Raw genomic sequence first — 21899 nt, forward strand, 5'->3', positions numbered from 1 at the left:
GTGACTCTCGCTAAAGCATAACCGTGCCTCTTGCGAAAAGAAACCGCAACTTTTGCGAAAAAAAAGAAAACACGTTTTTTCATGCAAAAATTTTTTCCGAATTTTTTTTGATCGAAAAACTAAGGAAAACCGGGATAAAATCAAAACATCAAAAAACCCAAAAAAAGTCATTTAAAAAGCTGAAAACGCGTGCAGAAAAATAAAAAAATAAAATCCGAAAGGAACGTCCAAAACATGACACATGGCGAATGACTTTTGACCGCAGGGTGAGTTCATGCAGGCCATGACCTGTGGGCTGGGGCTCTCATCAGATTGGCTGGGTGAGCCTTTTTCGGATGTTGGGCATCCGATCCTCCAGCGCCGCGTGCGCGAGCGTCACGGGCTAGCGTGGGTTGTGGCCTCTGCGCGCTGTCTCCGTTTCCAGTCGCCCCTCTATTCAACCGTATGTGGTTCCCACTGACCCGCTGTAGGTGGGCCTGCCATCTCCTTGGACCCGCGAGTCGGTGACGTGATTGTTGTTTTCTTGTGTGCGCACGGCCTCCCGTGTTTGGGTTGGCTCGGGTGACGTAGTGATTCTGCTGACCGTGTCTCGAGTATGGAGCAGACACCATCGTGGGGCGTCGCGTCGTGGGGCGTCGCGTCGTGGGGCGTAGAAAGCTGCTTTTCCTTCGGGCCGTGTGTTACTCTGTTTATATCGGCGCTCGGGCACGGCCACCTGGGTCCCGCTTCCCTTGACCCCACTCGTCATTGGGGATCATCTCTTTACCTGTGTTCGCTTTGACCCGTCGCCCATCTCTGCGCCCTCAATTCGAGTGGGTCTGCTCGGGTTGGTGGCTCGGTTGGATTTGCTCGTCCGCCCGCGTATTGCGGCCGTGCTGCTGACTGTGGGCACCATGCTGGGATGGCCCGCTGATCTGTGACCCGCCCCCGTCGTCTTGGGTGTGGCTTGCTTGGTGCCATGCTGCTGTGCCCGACGCGCGGCCGGGGCACGGTGGACGTGCGTGCCTCACTCCGTGGGCCCGCTGCCGCGTCGCGTGCGTCTGCCATGCCCAGGCTGCTGAGTGCCCTTCTTCCTTGTCTCCGCCCCGCTGCACCCTCTCCTCGTGGCTCTCCTAGCTTCCTTCGACTGTCCTCTGCTGCGGTCTGTTGCGGTGGCCTCCTTTGCTCTATGGGCGCCCTCTCTTCGCCGTTGGTTCGTGCTGCTGTTCTTCTTGTGTTTTCCCCACACCTCTCTTCTTGCTTCGCTCTACTGATTTCACGTAGTTGGGCATCTTTCGACTTGCCGTTGTCGCCTGCGTCGAGCCGTGGGTCTTTCTGTCCTTCGCGTTCTGGTTAGTGGGCGCCCCTTCTACTTGCCTATAAGTTGTTTGATGAAATGCGCGCGTGATGTTCGGTGAAATGCATCTGTGCTAACGTTTGTTCTACGGTTTAGGTTGTTTTCCTCGTTTGTCCTGATGTTTGGGTCGCGTGCTCCTCCTTCCTAGCTTTGGTAAATAGGCTGTTCTTTTGCTTCTCTGAACCGCTATGAGCCGCGATTGTTTCTTGCTTGCATTTGCATCGTTCATCCCGTGCTTGTCTTTTGACCTGTTCTTTTCTAAATTTCGCAGGTTGTACGATCTCGCCCGTTGCTGCTTGCCATTTGGTTATGTGGTACAGTGTGAATCCTGTGGCTGCCCAGATCTGAACTGTGCGTAGGGGCCGGCGTTCTCGGCCAGATTTGGGCGTTCTTGCTGACTTTCTGTCTAACCTCTCCACAAGTATACTAGCCCATTTCTGTTTATTTGATTTTCCTTTCCAGGTGCATGCTTTAGTTTATCCTGGTTTGCATACCTTTTTATGTTACCTTGGTGGTCGATGCAGAATCACAAATGCAAAATGAGATGCGCAAATGTGAGGATAGACCTATGGTTCGCGTTCACAACTTGTTCTTGTTAAAAGAACTACTCTACAAGTTTGTTGCAAGTTACAGTAATTGTGAGGATATGATACTTTATAGAAATGATGCCTTAGTGTTTCTTGCTTGCATCTGCATTGTTGCATGCCGTGATTGTGTTCTGACCAGTTCATTTCTGTATTTTACAGGTTGTATGATCTTGTGCGTTGCTGCATCTCCGTTCTGTTTGTTGCTTCATCGCCGTTACAATTTTTGAGATATCTAAGCTGACGTCTTGAATAGTTCATAACAGTCAGTCGGAACTGCAGGAGTCATCTTCACCTTAATCTAAAATAAGAAGGTTTTCCTTTTGCTAGATCTCTGAAAAATCTGCAGTGGAGTAAGCGCTGGCATTACCTATTGCTCTGGTTTTTTAAGTTAATTGCAGCTGGCAAATCTTGCACTGATGTTTTGAGTTCCATCGTTCACTGTGTGGAAGCTACTGAATTCTATAGTAGTGGAACACTTGTTCTGGTCTGGTCATCTTGTAATTTTCCTTTTTGCAGCTTAACTATTGTAGGTAGACAGACTCTATACATACTGAAGAAATGTGCCCGTCCGACAGTCCTTCATGCTCAGTTGTACACTTGTAGTGATAGCTTTGGGTACTGTGTGCACCCTTTCATGTAATTGTGTTACCCCGGAGAAATTTATAACTATGATCTCACATACTTCAACTTAGATCTCGGGAAGCACGAGTGCACTACATTGTGGAATGAAGGGAGCATCTTATACTGAGTTTATGAGGAAACAACTGGACTAATCTTAATAATCCGGTGTTGAGAATAAAAAAAGGTGGAAGCACATTGAGTGGCTTTAGTTTTGTTACCGGACGTACAATGTACCTTTACTGCACTGTTATGGATTCAGATAAACTGGGCGTGGTGCATGCCTTTGTATTGTGTTCGTGAATGTTGCTTTCTCCATGTCAAGTCTTTTGTTCTTAGAAAAAAAACTCTTTTGTTGCATGCACATTAACCATATATATATTTCCATTTTCCATATATATTTCTATTTCTTTTGTTCGGTTTGTAACATGTTGGTACAAAATAAAGGCCTCAAGTTGCCAATAATTATTTTCCCTAATTTATTTTTTGCAAATAGCTCTTGGTTTAAATCTGGGTCTTGTGGTGCGGGAGAAGGACGTGTGGCACACATTCTTCTCAGCTATCTTCTCCTCTGATTGGGCCCAGCCCAGCAAACATTCATGTGCCGGATAAGCTACTTTTGGAAGCTTTGGTATATATTTTGAACAAATATTTCCTTTCTTTAATGCATGATAGAACATCCAACAACATAGCAATATAAGAAAAAGCTTTGGTACAGTTGCAATATATTATAGGATAAAAATATATCCTCTACCATGCTAACCATCATTTGCAAAGTTATCTAAGAAGACATATCAATTCAAATAACAAGGCCATTGTACCAAGATCACCCAAGTGCATTCTTAAGTTAAGCAAAATACTTGCATTTAATTCTTGGTTTGAATTGGGCTTTTTTGCCATTTAGCGCAACAGGAGTTTGCATGTTTGGATAGCCATTTCTCAATAAATTATGGGTTTGATCTCTAAATGTGCTTGAACATAATCAAGTCAAGGAAGATGTCGCGTCACATCTTCGTGGAAAGTAAAGTTGTCTCTCATATACCTACCTTGCGCCATTTGGTTCTATGTTACCCAATAAGATAACACAATATGCATGCTCAAGTATATATTTTCAAAGATAAACTATCCTTCATTTTCATCTTACAGGGTTTGAATTAGTACCCTAAGTGTTTACTAAAACCTACTTCTAATGAATTCAAATATTTGCAAAACACTTGGGTTTGACATGGTCCGTGCACTTGCTCAAACATAAAGTTACTGAAAAAAAATGCATATTTTCAACACGTGCATGGTTTTAAATGGGTCTCTGCGCCATTTGGCGCAACTGGTCATCTAGTATTTAGAAATGAAGGGAGTATATATGGATTGTCTAGCCCTTGCAATTGCAGTTAGTTCGGACTTTTTGTAGTGCAGCCTAGTGCATTAAGCTTAACACACTGGAACATCAAAAAGAACATGAAATGGATCCCAAATCACACATGCCACAGCACGCTCAACACTCTTGCGATTACGAAGGAAGAAATGGATCTGTGCGCATTGACAAATCCATCGCGGAAGATCTCTGTGTTTGAAAATATTCAAATACAGTTAGTCTATTTGGGAACTGGAACATCAGACATGCATTCACCGTGCACTGCAGTCCATGACCTGAACCAAATTAGGGACAGCAGAATCACTGCTCTTACCATCAGCTGCACACAGGCAGAGTTTCAGCAAGAAACAACAAAAAAAGGGGGAAGATAGAGAAACTGCAGCAAACCACATCAAGGAAATGCAAACTTGACACAAACAACTGCAAATCCAGATTTTCTCAGTCCAGGGAGCATGGCAGAATGCCTCATTCACAAGAAACCAGTTGAACACAAAAACCAATGACATAATGCATGCCATGTAGTGCCACTATAGTGACAATAGCAGTGATTATTTATTTATTTCCTTATGCCACATCCAAAAGCCGTCAGAACAAAAAAATAACAGACTGAAAAAAATTCTGACCAGCTACTCTTTTATTGAAGAACCATTTCAAGATATGAATATTTACAGAAACACAAGTGTGCAAGGAAAAAGTACACGGTATTTAGGCAATTCCAGATCATTAGTTAGTGCTAGAAGACACAATCTCATGCTTGTGCATTCAACTGAGCAATGGTGATGTACTGTGCAGCAACCAAGCAACTGCATACGATCCTTGGCCCTCACTGTCCAGGAAAATTTGCCAGTAAAGAGAAGGATCAGTGCAAAGCTTGTGACTATTTACAAATGGACGAATTGGAGTTTTTGCTGATTGACTATACACAAAAGTGAAGTGACTGTAGCAGTTCAGAGAACAGTGTGCATCGGCATTTGCTCAGTGAACACTGCTTGCAACACGCCACGGCTCAGGTTCAGATTTCAAGCCTGAGAAAATAGTGATGTCAGTGAGACCTGGAAGTCGGAGATCAAGAAACTTGGTGTCCAATTCAAGCTTCTGCTTTTGCTCTTACATCATGACAGAATCAGGGCTTTCGGCGAACCCATGACGGCGATCATTGAATCTAGGAAGGTGACACCTCATGTGGCCTCCCAACGCTGCCCCTGACCCAAATGACTTCCCACAGGCATTACACTGGTGCCTCTTGACCTTCACTGCAGCTGAAAGATCAGCACACTTCATCTCAACTGAATTGTTAAACAGGGTAGCACTCAGGGGGGGGCGTACAATCAACGACGTCCCCAGGAGTGTGGTGCAAGCATGAGGAACGATGCTCAGCCTTTGTACACACGATCTAGGTTACAGGGATAATAAGTGCTAAGCCTAGGGCGCCGGCTTTGGACCAAAGCCGGGCTTCCTCCTTGATGGTGTGGACAAGGGCGTCGGTAGATGGTCGGAGGTCATCGAAGAGAGCGGCATTGCGATGCTTCCAGATGCTCCAAGCGGTGAGAGCTACAAGGGAGTTGAGGCCTTTCCTCAGGCTTGCCGGAGAAGCAGCCAACGAGGCGGACCATCACGCGAAGAAGGACGAGTTGGCATCGGGCAGGGGCACCAGGAGGCGACACCAGGATAAGATCTCGTGCCAAGTGATCCTCGAGAAGACGCATTGAACAAGCAAGTGATCCATGGTCTCGAACTCTTGGTCACACAGCTTGCAATGGGGATCGTGAATTCGTGAGGCAGGCCGTGGCGCGCTCTTCGTTCCGCAGACCAGCGGCTGTCCAGGGAAACTAGCCATAGAAAGAACTTGGCGTTCGTCGGCGCCCAGCACCTCCAAATGGGTCGCCAGTTAGGCGCGGTGGTGGAGCCTAGGAAGAGGGCTTTGTAGGCCGAAGAAGTTGAATATTTCCCGCTTCGAGTCCACTTCCAGGAGATTTTGCCGGGCGCGTCAGAGAGTTGGACCTGCTGAATACGCCGCCAAAGATCAAAGTACTCGATCGTGGCGGCCGGTCCCAGAGAGCCATGGATGTCGCGGATCCAGGTCCGGTCCATGATCCCATCACGCACTGATCTGCTGCATCTACGTCTGCGTGGGATGTGAAGCAGCAATGTCGGCGCAATCTCGGCAACGGTCTGACCATGCAGCCAATGATCGGACCAGAACTGGCAAGTCCGGCCATCGCCCAAGGAAGTATCTCCATTTTTCTTTGCTTCTTCCTAAGCTCAGCATCTCCAGCCAGAACACGATCAAACACATTCAGCTCTACCTCCTCAAGAAAAATGGAGATCAAAGTGTTGTCCTTCTCAGGAAGTATGAGACATTGAGAGGACCATCTTTCTTGGGTGCATGATGTCTCCCTTGATACTCCAGCAAGCTCTCAAGAACATACCAGTGAAACTAATCTGGCGGTGGCGATTTTTCTGCAGGGGTGAGCTTAATTCCATTCCAAACTTTAGCCTCGGTAAATGGTAGGTCTAGGCCGTCAGCATCCAGTGCAGGCATTTGTAGCTCAGTCCAATTGATTTATATTTCTCTCGGCTCCCATGATTCAATAATTTGAGAAAAATAGCCATGGATGACCTCATCTTTATCCTTATGTGCAGTGACGATCTCCTCTCTTTGCTTGAGGGCATGGATGAAATTCTTCCTCCGACGGGAGTTGATCTTTGCGTGGAATATTTTTGTGTTGGCGTCACCACCCCTCAGCCATGAAATGCAGGAAGTTTGACGCTTTCTCGCTCTCTCGATGACAGCTAGTCCTAGCAAGCGCAGCTTCAGTTGTTTGCGCAGGTTTGCTTCAGCCATGGAGAGAGCGCACAATTCTCCAGTCGCAATATCAGCTCTTCCGCCATGTGGAACTGGATCCTAGCATCACTAAAATGGTTCTTGCTCCATTCTTTTAACACACAGGCAGTGCGGCAAAGCTTGATGGCCAGAATTTTGTAGGCGAGCAGTGCATCACTTGCTTGTCCCATGCCTCACCAATGTCCACCTCGCCGCTGTCCGCTCTCGGCCGCCCACTACCACCTCACCGCCGGGCCCGCCTCACCGCCTCACCGCCGGCCAGCCACAGCACCACCGCCTCGGCGCTGTCGTTGGTGTCTTGTGCACGCGAGAGAGAAATGGAGAGATATTAGCCACTGACAGCACATATGCCAGACAAAGCACAGGGGAGGATTTATATGATAATTGCTACAGCAACACACATAACCTAGTAAATTTATTGGAACGGCCCCTATAAGCACTTGTAGAGGAAGCTCTAGATGCTCTTATAAGTATAGAGGGGCTGCAGTTTAGGGAGCGCTGATAGCGATGGATTTGCTGACATGGCATGGTGTTCAGGTGTTGGGTGAGTGGGTGGGGTTTCAGCCAATCTGAATGCAATTGAAGCTGGTTCAGTGAAGTTAATAACGTAGATTGGCATATCCTTATTTTGCCCCGGGTGTAGTGGGGATAAGATTAATCAAACTAGATGTACCTTCCAAGGCTTACCCCACTTCAACGCATTGACTTTCTGCACATCTTGATGGCCAAGCTTCGAAAAACGTGTGATTGCCGTATCATAAGGAGAGGCAAAGGATCTATTGACTACTTTCCAGGACAACTTCACATCGTGTTGCAATATCCCTGGTACAGTTTAGTTCCTCTACCACATCACAATCCAGCCACTAAACATAGAGAGGAGTGGGGAGGAGGGTTGATGGCAGGGGTTGGAGAGAAAATCATGGTGAGTGCTTTCACCGGGGTGATTGGTCCACTCCTCGGCAAGCTCAGCAAGCTCATGGAGGAGTTTTCCAAGGTCAAAGGGCGTCAAGAAGAAGGTGGAGTCTCTCAGGAGAGAGCTGATTACCATCAATATCACCCTGGAGAAGTATGCCATGATGGAGAATCCGGACGTGCAAGTCAGCGCCTGGATGAACGATGTGCGGGAAGCGGCATATAACATCGAGGACTGCATCGACCTTTTCATGCATCATGTAGATCATGAACCACCCGGGAGTGTCGCCGGCATCAAGGGACTCGTCCGCAAGAGCATGCGGAAGCTGAAGAAACTTACATATCGCCATAAGTTGGCCAATCAGATCCGGCAACTCAAGGCCCTTGTGAACGGAACATACGAGCGGCATCTGAAGTACAAGATCGATGACTGCAATCCTGGTGTTATGCACACGGAGATTGATCCCCGCTTGCCAGCACTCTATGTGGAGGCGGAGAAGCTTGTGGCTGTTGAGGGTCCAAGCGAAGAATTAATCAGTCGGTTCATCGATCAAGAGATGATCCGGTGAAGCAGCGCAGGGTTGTCTCTATTGTTGGGTCTGGAGGTTCAGGCAAAACTACTCTTGCTAATCAGGTGTACCAGAAAATTAAAGGCAGATTTTCCTGTTCTGCTTTTGTCTCTGTATCGCGGAAGCCTATCATGGTTAACATCCTGAAGGATTTGCTAGCGGAAATTGAGAACAATGACAGAAAATCTGACAAATACCTGGCAACAAGATCATGCAGTGAGCGGCATCTTATCGAAAGGCTAAGAGCACATCTTGAAAACAGAAGGTAAACTGCTCAAATTGGTGTACACATGTGTTACTACAGTAACTAAAGTATTTCATCTATACAATTTTTTTTGTATTTCATGGGTTTAATTGCCACAAATAAACTAGATTAGAAACTTAAAAGGACAAATTGATATGGTAACATTCTCTCTATTGATATGATGGTATGATATTTTCTGTACAAAATTAGATGGCACTGCCAGTCCACCACAGTATTTATGAGAAGAGCAGGCCCCCCTTCAATGAAACAACGGCCAATAAGCACTAACTGGTAGTCTTCATTTACTATAAAACATAACTCAACAGAAAAAAAGGTAATATATCATCACAAAAATGATTCTGATGCAAATGCAAATCCCAGAAAGGCTTTAGGGAGCAAATTTGCAATAACATGTTTCTTCTCCATTTCTATATATATTCTCCCCTGCTCTTTTTTATGGGGATTATTGTTTAGAGGATATACTTTTTCTTTTTTTTCATTAGATCAAACGATATACTTTTCCTGGTAGGAGTTTTTATTGACTCAAAGCGCTACATCAGGGAGAAATTTGGAGTCTGACAGGCAACCACTGGGTCACCGTGCAAGGCTGCAATGGCCTGAGCCAGGCGGGAACGGTCCTCTATAGCTGTTGGATTCCTCGCATCAGGAGTATCCTAACCATTAATCACACTCTGGCCCAGAGGTCAAAATGCATCAACCAGATTTAAGTGCTTGCCTCTTTATTGATAAAGGATGCAGCAGTGTGATTCTATAGAACAGAACATAACAGACCATATGAATAGAAAAAAAACTACTTTTGGTTTCTCAAATGTTGATATGTCTAAATTAGCTACATCTCAATTCAAGACTGTTTAATTTGCAGCCCTCAAATGTCAAAATCAGTCAATTCAGATTCTGAGGGTGGTTTTGTAGATGGTTTTGAATGATACAGTCAAACAGTTTAATATTTGTGTGCTTTTTATTTGACAACTCATGTCATTTCCTTGTGTGATCCCTTGTAGCTTTAATCTTACACATAAACTGGCATTACAGGTACCTTGTTGTCGTTGATGACATATGGAGTAAATCGGCATGGGAACAAATACAATGTGCTCTTCCGAAGAATTTCCATGGCAGTAGAATAATTACGACGACACGCATCAACAAAGTAGCTGAATTTTGTTGCACTTCAAATGAAGGCTTTGTTTATCCAATGAAACCTCTTAGCAACAATGACTCCAAAATATTATTTCTGAAAAGGACTTTCGTTGTTGCAGCTGAATGCCCTAGTCAGCTGGAGGGGATTATGGATGATATACTGCATAAATGTGATGGTTTACCATTGGCCATAGTAAATATAGCTAGCTTGTTGGCTAGCAAACCTGTAAGCAGGGAAGAATGGGAGAGAGTGAGAGACTCTGTTTGTTCTGCACATGGAAAAGAAAAAGATAAAGAGCTAGAAGTGATAGATAAGATACTGTCTCTCAGCTATTGTGATCTAACCCAGCCTCTGAAGACATGCTTATTGTACCTTAGCATGTTCCCGGAAGATTACATCATTGGCAAATATAGCTTGGTATGGAGATGGATTGCCGAGGGGTTTGTTGTTCCGAAGCATGGATATACTTTGGAGGAAGTAGGAGAGAGTTATTTTAACGAGCTCATCAACAGGAATATGATTCAACAGGAATTTAAATTTTATGGTGAAGCAATTTCAGGTCGAGTCCATGATATAGTACTTGACTTCATTGTCACTCGGTCAAATGAAGAAAATTTTGTTTCTCTATTAGATGCTCAGAACATCCCATCTCAGTGTGACAAGATTCGCAGGCTGTACATCCATAAAAAGAATGAACATGCAGCCGAGGTATCACAGCAAAACAAGAATATGTCTCATCTCCGTTCACTTCATGTGTTCGGTAGAATTACCTGGATGCCCCCTCTTCTGGACCTACAGATTCTTCGTGTACTATATTTAGAGGATTGTAATGGTTTGAAAGAGGACCACCTCAAAAACATTGGAAGCTTAATTCATTTGAGATATTTGGGTCTGCGGAACACAAATGTTAAGAACCTCCCAATCCAAATCAGGAAGCTAGAATATTTGCAAACGCTTGACCTAAGAGGAAGTGGGATAACAGAGTTGCCAGAATCTATTGTTCATCTAAAACGGCTGAGACACCTGGTTGGTCAGCGACTCAGATTGCCGGATGGATTTGGCAACATGGAAGCTCTTCAAGAGCTTTGGGAGATCAATGGCTCCAAGAGCTCTATAAACTTTGGGAAGGATCTGCAGAATTTGATACAGTTGAGAGTGCTTGGAATACATTTTGAGCATACTTATTGTGATGATGGGCAAATCAGTACAGCTCTTTGTAAGCTTGGGGAAAACAACCTTCGCTCCCTACATATCATCAACATGGGTTGTGGTCCTCCTACGTGTTTTGCAGATCCATGGCGCTCTCCTCCGCGTCTCCTCCAGAAGTTTGTTTTGCAAGGTTATAGGGATGACAATTTACCCTTGTTTCCGAAATGGATTAGTCCCTTGCTCTCTGAACTCACCTACTTAGATTTTGGTGTTGATCAAATGAATGGGAGAGACTTGCACATGCTCGAAGGTTTGCATGCGCTTTGCGTGCTTTGTCCGTCTGCAGAGGAAATTCCTAAGAGCATCTCCAACAGGCGCCCAAAAAGAGCTCCGCGCACTAAAATTTTGCTTTTTGGGGCGCCGAGCAGCTCCAGCAGACGCTGTAGCGCTAAAAGTTTTTGGGCGCGCGTTGAAAAACGTTATCGCGCGCAGCATATTTTGGGCTCCGGATTGGGCGCGCTTCACAATTTGCACTGTCTGTTTTTTGGGCGCGCGTCTTTGGGCGTCTGCTAAAGCAATATTGGTCCCGGCGCACTAAAAGTGCTAAAGTGGCGCGCTATAACTATTATTGGGTGCGAGATTTTTGTGCGGCCGTTGGAGATGCTCTAAAGAAGGACTCTCGGTCAGCTGCAACGGATTCCAATCATTAAGGCATCTATGCTTCCACAATATATTTGGACCAGGATTGGTATTTAAAGAAGGAGCTATGCCGAAGCTCCAAAAGCTTTTCCTTGCATTCGATGCAGATGAAGCACACTCTACATATGGTTGTATAGGTTTCGGCATCCAACACCTTTTCTGTCTTAACTACATTGAAGTCAGCATTAACCGTACTCCTGCAATGAAGTCTGCAAAGTATGCTATAGATAAGGAAGTTAAGCTGCTCACCAGCAACCCCCAGGTTAAGTTTGTGTAGTGATGGATTGGCAGAAGATATGCCCGAAAGGTGATGCAGTGTTAACCTGAAAAAAAACAGAAGATCTGCAATGATTAGATTGATTTGAGGTACTATTCAAAGGTCATTTATTTCATATTCACCACCAGGGTTCATATGAAGTTAAGTTTAGCAAGCCTGCGGTCTGCGGACATGTTCTTCATGATTTTGATCTCACAAGATGAGAGGAACACAACATGGAAGGCAACAGTTATGCACAACAATCTGTTGATTTGTACTCCCTCCGGTCCTTTTTAGTTCGCATATAAGATTTGTCTAAAGTCAAACATCGTAAACTTTGACCAAGTTTATAGAAAAAAATACAAACATTTAGAATGTGAAATCAACAACATTAGATGCGTCATGACTTTACTTTTCATATTGTATAAATTTAGCATTATAGATGTTAATATTTTTTCATATAAATATGGTCAAACTTTATGAAGTTTGACTTCAGACAATCCTTATATGCAGAGTAAAAAGGACCGGAGGGAGTATGTCGAAACTGGTATACATTGTCATAGATTTTGCACCGCAGTACGTGCCAGTCATTTTGGAAGGTATATGTACTTTTCTTTCTCACTAGTTTTCCTTTCTGGCACTTAAAGAATTCATCATTTGAGATATCACGATGGACCTCTGAAGGCAAAAACTTATATGACACTGACCCATCCACCTACCATAATAATGAGAGAAATAAAATGTGTAGATATCTCCTGGCCACTCCTTCTGTCACTACTTTTCATTTCAGGCTGTAGTCTATATCATATATATCTTGCTTTTTCGCAATGCATTCTTTTTTATGTCACCTAGTATAGTTAACAATGGCAAATTGAGTTGATGTATGCTTTATACTCCTAGCATTCATACTGGCCGTTGCCCTAGATGCTCTGCTCATGACCTGGGATTTTTGTTGATTCATAGGGGGCTTATCATTGGAAGCGTCCTTTGCTCATGTCAAGGATTAGGGCCTTTCTGTCACCTTCTTTCATGCAAGATGGATCAGGACGCATATCAGGTCCTTCTTTATCCAGCATTGTGTAACTCATGACGTCAAATAATACAAGCAACTAGTACCGAGATATGATAGAAGAGGAGCCATGTATACAAAAATGACTACAGAACTTCTATTTCAATATTCATCGAAACGGATGATTTTTTTCTGGACAAAGCAAGCTGCACTGCAGCCCTCAAAGAAACTACTTCAACATACAGCTATGGGTAATCAGAGGCTAAAAAGCAGATGGTTTGGGATAATATTCTTGAGAACTTATAATAAGTCATCCGAGGTCACGAGTCAGCTCTCAGAAATCAACCAGCCCAACTTGTTATCCTGAATATTGTGTTGTGTATTTATAACTCACAAGGTTGCTGAAAATTTCTTATCACGATATCAGTTTTTTTAGATTCCTTTGATGCACATCCAACAAGCAGATTACTACATTGGTCTGTATGGCTCATGTGCTAGGCTGAGCTGTGGTATTGCTAAGTAGGGCTGGAAGTTTTGTATTGACAACCTAATTCGTTGATTTTCAGTGTCACTCTGTTATTTGACACTGCTAGTATGTATCCCAACCTCTATTGCTCTTGTGTAAATACATTTTCTCTAGAGGGCAGGAAAAAGTGACTACACATCCACCTTTTTGTTTGTGAATCCCTGTTTGTATCTGTTGAATGCAGGTCTTCATAATGACTTAACACATGGTATAATCTAGGTCGGGATGATATATGTGTGTGTGTGTGTGTGTGTGTGTGTATGGAACACTTCTAATAGGGAAGAACGTCAGTGCATACCTAGATTTTTCACCTGTTAGCACTTAGCACGCATGAATCACTTGTAAAAAACAGAAATGAGCAGACTAGTACTGTTGGGAAATTAATTAGAAGCATTGGCAGGATGTGCAAAACAAGAATTTGAAGAGTGCATATATAACATGAATGTTCATCTTTGGATAACGAGTATGTTAATAAGACATCTACTTATACAACTACATTTCATCATTCCTAAAGGATAAAAGACATGGTAGTACCGTGGTGTAGAAACTGGTGTACGGGAAAATGCTGCCATAGATTCCTTTCTCGGACACCTCATCAAACTGCATAGACTTGAGATGGAGCATGTAGACGCAATCATACACATAAATGAAAACCACATCAGCATCTTCAGCAAAACCAATTGTCCTCACAGGAACCGTCTTACACCTCAGCACCACATTCGGTGCAAAAAACTTGTTCAGATCAATGGCTCTGTGAAGCGTCCAGACTGGCGTGCCGTCAATGGTGGTCACCCTTGAGAACAGATGGACATGGAGAATGAGATCATCAACCGCTGCAAGACCAAGGCCTCCATCCTCGGCCGGCATGAGGACAATGCCGTCATAGTAGCAAATATCGTTTGGCACCTCACTTGTATCCAAGTTATGCTTAGCCAAATCAAGTTCAAGGATGCAACCGGCGCTCATTGGCCAGTAGAGCGTGTTTCCAATCAGAGTCGTTGGGTACGACACAACTTCCTCTAGCGTGGAGACGGAGATGACGTCTCCCCAGATGCCGGTCTCAGACGAGTAGACGCAGGCGGAGGTCAGATCAGCATCGACGCCGTGGGTGAACGTCATGGCCACGAGGAACGGGCAGTCGAGACGGTCCTCGTTGCCGGCCGCGCGGAGAACCGCGGCGTTGAAGCCGCGTCCGCAATCGTACTCATCGAGCGCTGGCGGCGGCCGCGGCAAGCAGCGCTGCTCGCCGGACATTAGGTGCCAGACGAGGAGATTGCCGGAGTTCCTGTTTTGGAGGAGGGCGAGGCCGTGGCGGCAGTCCAAGGCCCACCAAGAGTCGTGGGACATCGTGGAGGAGGGGACTGCGGCGAAGGCGTCGGAGGTGGGGACGAAGAGGGGAGGCCCCGGCTGGTTGTTGAGGAAGCCGAGCACGGGAGGCGCCCCGTGGAAGGCGCGGAAGCGGCGGAGGAACCTAGCGTCGTGGACCAGGCGGCGCCAGTGCTTGGAGACGAGGGAGGCGCGGAGGAGGTAGATTGGCTCAGGCGGTAGCCGCAGGAGGATCTCCAGGAGGAGGTCGTCATGCGGAAGCGGAAGAGTAGGCGGAGGCGAACCGGCGCTGCGGCCGGAGAGGTCACCCCTAACTGGGAGTCGTTCGCCGCCGCCGGAGAGGGAATCCATGTCGATTAGAGGGGGGAGTCGGGGGTTTTAAGGTATGGCTCTTCACTTTTTTTAGGAGCACTTTTTTTTGGGTATTATTACACCGTAATGTACGGTCTTCGACACATTCAATGGAAACAAATCAAAGGTGGATTCGGTGGGAAAAAAAAATCGAAGGTGGATGGGTAGAGGGACAGTATTATCCTAGTCCATCGGGGTTCAAATCCTGATGTTTGCATTATTCCGGAATTTATTTTAGAATTTTCGGCAATGCGCTTTCAACGGAAGGAGATGTTTCCGTCGACGACGAGGCACATACAGTGACTTCATAAATGCCAAATCCTAGCCGTCGGACAACCTCCTCCGCCAACCTATCCATCCTCTGCTATATATACGAACTATAACGCACGGTAGTTTTATTCTTTTTCTGAAATTTCAAACATGATTTTTTTTTTGAAAAAAGTGTTTTTGAAACGCAAATGTTTTCTGGGAATCTCAAGCATTTTTTAAGACAACAACTAAATTGAAAATGCAAACATTTCTTGCATTTATGGAAAAAATTGAAAAGGTGAACATTTTAGAAGAAATAAGAACAAAATTAAAAAATGCGAAACATTTTGGAAATTACAAAAAAAAACACAATTTTCTTGAAGTTTCCAAAAGAATTTCAGAATTTGTGAACAATTCTTAAAACATGAACATGTTTTGAGTTTGTGAACAAATTTAGGAAATATGGACATTTTTTCAAATTCCAAACACTTTTTGAATTTGTGGACAAATTTTGAAAACACAAACACTTTTCGAATTCATGAAATTATCAAAAAGGATTTTTTTTTAATTCCTGAACATTTTTAAATTTGTGAACAAATCATAACAATGTCAAGATTTTTGAAATTTGGAAATTCCACTTTTGAATTTTTGATCATTTTTTGAAAATAAGCGAACAATTTTTGAAATTCTAAAGTTTGGGAATTTCTGAACATTTATGGAAATGGCTGAACAAAAATTAAAACAAAAACAATCTTTTGAAAGTTTATACAAATTTCAAAAAATGTGAACATCTGTTGAAAAAGAAAAAAGAAAATAAAAAAGTAAAGTAAACAGAAAATAGAAAAAAAAACGAAAATGAAAGAAAAATAAGAAAGGAGAGAAAAGAAATAAAAGCAGAAAAAGGGAAAAATAAGAAAAGAAAGAGAGAAAGCAGTTCAAGAATCATCTAGAAGCTTCCCAAAACCCAAAAAAAACGGTTGGGAACCTAAGGTCCGCAAACAGGATCGCAGAAATGCTTAATGGGTCGGCCCAGCTCACCGCTCGATCGCCAACTCTTGTGCGATAGCTCGATAGTTTTGACACATAATGCGTCATATAGGGTTTTCCCTATCGGTCGACAAGCAGTCGGCATGTGGAGGCTGCCGATGTCACAACAACCAGGCTTGTATCTCGATTTGAGCTTTCGGCAGGCCTGCATCCCAGCGCGTGGGATGCTTCCCGGTGCGTTTCCCCCCGGGTGGCTAGCTGGCCTTTGGTGCGCGGAGGGATCCAGCGGTTCTACGGCGTGATCAACTGCTCTGGTGGGCGGTTGCTTGGTTGATGATTGGTCTGCAATTGAGATGCATGGTGGCTCCTGTCAGGATGGTGGTCTGCTGTAGTGTTGGTCTAGACCTTCTTCCTAGGCTAGCACCATCCGTGGTGCTCTGGCCAGTGCTTTGTGTTGCAGCGCATTTGCTAGTTCTTTGTGTGGTGGTGGTGGTGTGTTTGGAGACGTCGTTCCGGGCATAGGTCATCGGTTCTCCGGACGTAAGTCCTGCTCCACTTCAGTCGGGGCTGTTGGTGAACGATGCCTTTGGGTGTGGTTTTCCTTGTTGAAGGCATCACACAGGGTAACCAATACCTTTCCCAACTGAAAATCTTGTCTCCTAGTGAAAACCGTGTGTGATGGTGCCGCCCGAGGCATCATTACTTCGTTGGAAGCATTGTCGTGGAGTTTAATCTTGCGATGGGAGCACTGGATCAGTGGTTGTGTGGTTGTTCTAGAACAGTCAATGATGTGGTGAGCATGGAGTCGTTGGTGATGCATCCGGTTGGGGCTTGTCGCTTGACCGACGGTGAGCATCTTGCACATGCAAGGAGTGTCAGGCGAGCTATGTGAGTCGACCTCGTGGAATTGGAGAGACATAGGTTCGCTCTGTTGGCGAAGGCCAAGGGGGAGTAGTAGTGTTTTTGAGAAAAGAGGGGGAAAGTTAGGGCCTTGTTTTCGGGGAGGGAGCAGTAGTTTTTGTGTGTTCCTCGTTTGATCAGTAGCCTAAACACCAACTTTCTCGGTAACTTCGATTTTCTCAGTGTAAATCGCACTTCTTACCAACGGGGCTGGAGGCAAAGAGACTACACTTCAATCGGATTGCGGTACCTTGGAAGCAATGGTGTAGAACCCATTATCAGGCGACTCCTATGCATATTTTAACCATTTTTCATGGGACACATGCAGATGAAGGTCGTCGGACTTGGTGAAGTGATAGAGAAGGGGGGCAAACACAGCTGTGTTACCGTCCATGTAGCTAATATGGCCAAATAAAGGATAGAAGCGCCATCACTCGACTGAAGCACTGAAACTGCATCCCAAATTACACATGCTGCAGCACAGTCACTCTTGCGAAGGAGGAAATAAATCTGTGCGCATCAACAAATCCATTGCAGAAGATCTCTGTGTCTGAAAATATTCAAATACAGTTAGTCTATCATCACTCTAGGACTGGAACATCAGGACATGCATTCCCGGTGCAGTCCATGACCTGAACCAAATTAGGGGCAGCAGGATCACTGCACTTACCATCAGCTGCACACAGGCAAGAATTTCAGCAACAAACCACCAAAAACAGGAAGATAAGAGAACTGCAGCAAACCACATCAAGGAAATGCAAACTTGGCACAGACGACCGCAAATCCAGATTTTCAGTCCAGGGAGCATAGCAGAATGCCTCGTTCACAAGAAACCAGTTGAACTGAACACAAAAACCAATGCCATAATGCATGCCGTTGACAGTGCCACGGCAGTGACAATCAGAGCAGTGATTATTTATTTATTGCTAACACATCCAAAAACCAACATAACAAACAAATACATTAACAAATTGAAAAAATTCTGACCAGCTTCTCTTTTATTGCAGAACCATTTCAAGATATGAACATTTACAGAAACAAATGTGTGCAAGGAGAGAGTATATGGCAGTTAGGCAACTCCAGATCATTAGTTAGTGCTGAATGACACAATCTCATGCTTGTGCATTCAACTGAGCAAAGGTGCTGTACTGTGCAGCAACCAAGCAACTGCATAAGATCCTTGGCCTTTACTGCCATGAAAATTTGCCGGTCAAGAGAAGGATCAGTGCAAAGCTTGTGACTATTTACAAATGGACAAATTGGAAGTTTTGCTATCAGGCTGATTGACTATACACAAAAGTGAAGGGACTGTAGCAGTTCAGACGACTGTGTGCATCGGCATTGGCTCAGTGAACACTGCTTGCAACACGCCACGGCTCAGGTTCAGATTTCAAGCCCGAGAAAATAGTGATGTCAGTGAGACCTGGAAGTCGGAGATCAAGAAACTTGGCGCCCAATTCAAGCTTCTGCTTTTGCTCTTTCATCACAACAGAATCAGGGCTTTCGGCGAACCCATGACGGCGATCATTGGATCTAGGAAGGTGCCACCTCATGTGGCCTCCCAACGCTGACCCTGACCCAAATGACTTCCCACAGGCATTACACTGGTGCCTCTTGACCTTCACTGCAGCTGAAAGATCAGCACACTTCATCTCAACTGAATTGTCAGTTCTTTGCTTCTTCCTAAGCTCAGCATCTCCAGCCAGCACATGATCAAGCACATTCAGCTCTACCTCCTCAAGAACAATGGAGATCAAGGTGTTGTCCTTCTCAGGAATATTGGCCATCAAACTTCTTTCCTTCTTGTCAACATTGGGGATCAAGCTGCTGTCCTTCTCACATTGTCCAAAGCAATCCTCACAAGCTGAATTCTTGGCAATGTTAGGGATCGAAGTTTTTTCCTTGGCAACATTGGGGATCAAGTTGGTGTCCATAACACATTGCCCATAGCAAATATCATAAGATGAACACTTGCAACCTTTCGGCTTCTTGAACTCAGCAGATCGAACCAGTTGATGATCAAAAGCATTCAGCTTCACATCCTTCGACACATTGGGGGGCAAACTGTCCATAACTTCTGTATAGCAATCTTCATTAGCTGAAATCTTGCTAGAATGCTCTGAAAGCAGCAGGAGAGAGGCTGCAGCATCCATCTCATTAAACTTGAGTGGTGGTGCCCCCCTCTTTGACCGCTTGCGCTTCACCGGGGATAACAGGACATTGCAGCCACCACCAGCAATGGCCCGAGCTTCCATCAGCCCAGCTGCTTCTTCGATGGGCTTACTCAGGACGTTCTTCTCCCCGTGCTCTCTCATGTGCTTCCTCAGAGAATCGCAGGCAGAGAACACCTTTGAGCACAGCTGGCATTGTGTTCCTGAGAACCACAGCAAAATCTCCTCATCACTTGGACTCAGCAGCGACACATTCAAGTCGACAACAGTGGCAGGAGGGCTTGGTGTTCCCTTTGGCTGCTTCACTTTGCGCCAGTGGAGTGACATGTGGCCTCCAAGAGCCCTCCCTGAAGGAAAGTTCTTATAGCACTTGTTGCACACATGCTTCGGAGATCTTCCTCGTGGTGCCATATCTAAAACCATTGCAAAGATGCACTAAGTCAGAACACAGAGAGATGAACTGAACATTAACTCACTAATCTTTTTCCACAACATGTGGAGTAGAAGGCAAAGTGCATTATAACATTATTACAGCATATGCATCAAAATGAACTATTGCATCTAACTGGAAAAACTACAGAACTGCTCCACCACCACTACTGAAGAATAAGGAAGCAATAAATTTGCCTCTACAACATCAGAAAAAATCCGCAGGTCTGTAAACAACAGGGGAGTCGAATCACAATCTACAGCCCGAACTGAAGTCTTCCCTGACAGATTAATCAGAAGCACAAGTAGGTTTTAGGGGGGCAAAATAGTTTATAAGATGCTGCTTTTTTAAAAGCACTGTGAAACAAGCAGCCATGATGTGATAGTTTGAGGGATGACAATAACATGCGCTAGCAATGACAAGTTGCAACAACATGTGAAATTCTCACACCATCACGAGGTTTAACAAATACTGTGAATCTGAATCATAGCAATGTAGCGCAGTAACTAACTAAGGACACAGTGATACGCTACATTCAGCACACAAACAATGATACGCTCAGCTCACAATTTCTTGCCCCTTTGGAGCATTTGCACAAACACGGAGACCGCATTTGATCAGGCATTACAGGAAACGGAAGAACGCGCGGTAATAACATCAGAAACTGGTGAAATGGAATGGGATTTTTTTACCTGGAGGCTCGAGTTCCTGTCTCGTGAACCCGGGGGTGCAGTTTCGGATTGCTCAGGGGATGCAAGGGAGGGCTTGATCGCTGAAACGAGATTGCAGGAACCGGATTAGAACGCAGCGGAAGCAAACACAGACGATTAATCCAGGAGCAAGCACTAAACCGCCCGGATTCCGAAACCAGAGACGCAATTCGATCAAATTCAGTGAGGAATCGGAGAGATTCGCCAGCCAGCGACGCCGATCAATCCAGCACCAGTAAGCGAGGCAACTGAGCTCGGGAACCCACCTCGAACAGCTCCCGATCGAGGAGCTCCCCGGAGAGGATGGGATCGTCGAGCGTCGCAGCTTAGTCCCGTGCGGCTCTCCGCGGCGGCCTCCGCCTCCCCTCCCCCCGGTAGGGCACGGCGGTACCCCTCTCTGATGGCGGGTGTGTGTGAGACCGGGAATGCGCGCGGGCGGGTGGTGGCCTGGGGGTAATTATAGCCGGCCGAGGGGTAGGAATGTGGACTGGTCCCAGTACCAAGTTCATGGTCGATTCAGGCGTCGCGGGCGTGTGAGAGGGGGGAGGGAGTCGCCGGCTTTGCCTGAGCAGGTGTTCTGGGGCTGGGGGGCAGAGGAGGGGCGGAGAGCCGGAGGCGAAGGCTTTTGGAGAAGGATGAAGAGATGGTTTTTGCGGCTGGGATCGGGACACCAGGCACCATCGGACGGTTACTTATTGCTCAGTGAAACACGTCTTTTTTTTGTCTTCTTTTGAATGTTGCTAATTTTTTTTTGAATGTTGTTTTTTTTAGCAAAGGCCAGTGAAACACATAGTGGCCTGCCTCCAAAGGTGGCCAAATGGTCCGGTCCTGGTGTGTTGGCCCGATAGCCCGCGTGTCTGGCGCACCATGGGCCTGGCCCGGCACATTTAAAATCGGGTTGTGTCTGGGCTGTGAGTTTCAACACAAGTGCCAGCACGGCACGACCCATTTACTTTTTAAATATTTTTTCATATTTTTTTATATATATTAGCCACCCCAAAAGAACCCAAATAGGCCCAAAACAGCCCAAAATCAGACGGCCTAGTGGGCTAAACGTGTCAGCGGGCCAGCCTGCTTTCCTTGTTGTGTCGTGCGTGGGCCAGGAAGCGTGGCACGAGTACCGGCACGACATGCCCCGTGTATTAGACGTGCCTCGATGGGTCGTGCCGTGTCGGCCCATCTAGCCATGTCTGCCTGCCTCCATGTTAAAGCTGGCCATATGGCCCGTGCCTCGTGGGTCGGCCCGCGGGCATGGATTTTTAGCCAAGCAGACGATTAAAAAGGTCTGGGCCGACAGTCAGTCTGCCAACAAGGCCGATCCCCAAGGCCAGGCCTTAAGGCTAGGTACGACATGGTCCTTTTTTAACTGTGGGGCCTTTTGGGGGTTGTTTGAGCTTTTGTGAACATGTGTTTTGGCCTTCTTAGAGCTATTTTGACTTTTCTAGCATGGGCCGGCCTGCAGCCATGCCGTGTTGTGCTAATTCTGAAAGCTAA

General features: G+C 45.6%; 2 protein-coding genes, 1 long non-coding RNA gene, 1 other non-coding gene and 1 pseudogene across 5 annotated transcripts; 2 read left to right on the top strand and 3 right to left on the bottom strand.

Annotated features, from left to right (window-relative positions):
- The first annotated feature begins 804 nt into the window (after positions 1–804).
- Positions 805–2840, top strand: LOC125508015 (uncharacterized). Its single transcript, XR_007283176.2, has 3 exons — positions 805–1331; positions 1433–1489; positions 1608–2840. It is a non-coding gene; the product is annotated as an uncharacterized LOC125508015 (long non-coding RNA).
- A 4471-nt stretch (positions 2841–7311) lies between these two features.
- On the top strand, positions 7312–13417 carry LOC125508014 (disease resistance protein RGA5-like; annotated as a pseudogene). Its single transcript, XR_015604031.1, has 6 exons — positions 7312–8504; positions 9537–11101; positions 11138–11152; positions 11463–11856; positions 12260–12345; positions 12710–13417. The product of XR_015604031.1 is annotated as a disease resistance protein RGA5-like (transcript).
- Positions 9056–9278, bottom strand: LOC147970444 (small nucleolar RNA U3). Its single transcript, XR_015606844.1, has one exon. It is a non-coding gene; the product is annotated as a small nucleolar RNA U3 (small nucleolar RNA).
- A 356-nt stretch (positions 13418–13773) lies between the features above and the next one.
- LOC147970445 (F-box protein At5g03970-like) lies at positions 13774–14958 on the bottom strand. The gene has a single exon (XM_087523440.1). The coding sequence runs from the start codon at positions 14956–14958 to the stop codon at positions 13774–13776; it is 1185 nt and encodes a 394-aa protein (XP_087379566.1).
- A 3107-nt stretch (positions 14959–18065) lies between these two features.
- LOC125508013 (uncharacterized) lies at positions 18066–21051 on the bottom strand. The gene is made up of 3 exons (XM_048672558.2): positions 20672–21051; positions 20388–20467; positions 18066–19678 (listed from the first exon to the last, which is right to left on the bottom strand). The coding sequence occupies exon 3, from the start codon at positions 19674–19676 to the stop codon at positions 18441–18443; it is 1236 nt and encodes a 411-aa protein (XP_048528515.2). The 5' UTR covers positions 19677–19678; positions 20388–20467; positions 20672–21051; the 3' UTR covers positions 18066–18440.
- Between the last annotated feature and the right edge of the window lie 848 nt (positions 21052–21899).

The sequence above is a fragment of the Triticum urartu genome, chromosome 5A (genome assembly GCF_056163025.1).
Source record: "Triticum urartu cultivar PI428250 chromosome 5A, HENAU_Tu73, whole genome shotgun sequence".
NCBI lineage: Eukaryota > Viridiplantae > Streptophyta > Magnoliopsida > Poales > Poaceae > Triticum > Triticum urartu.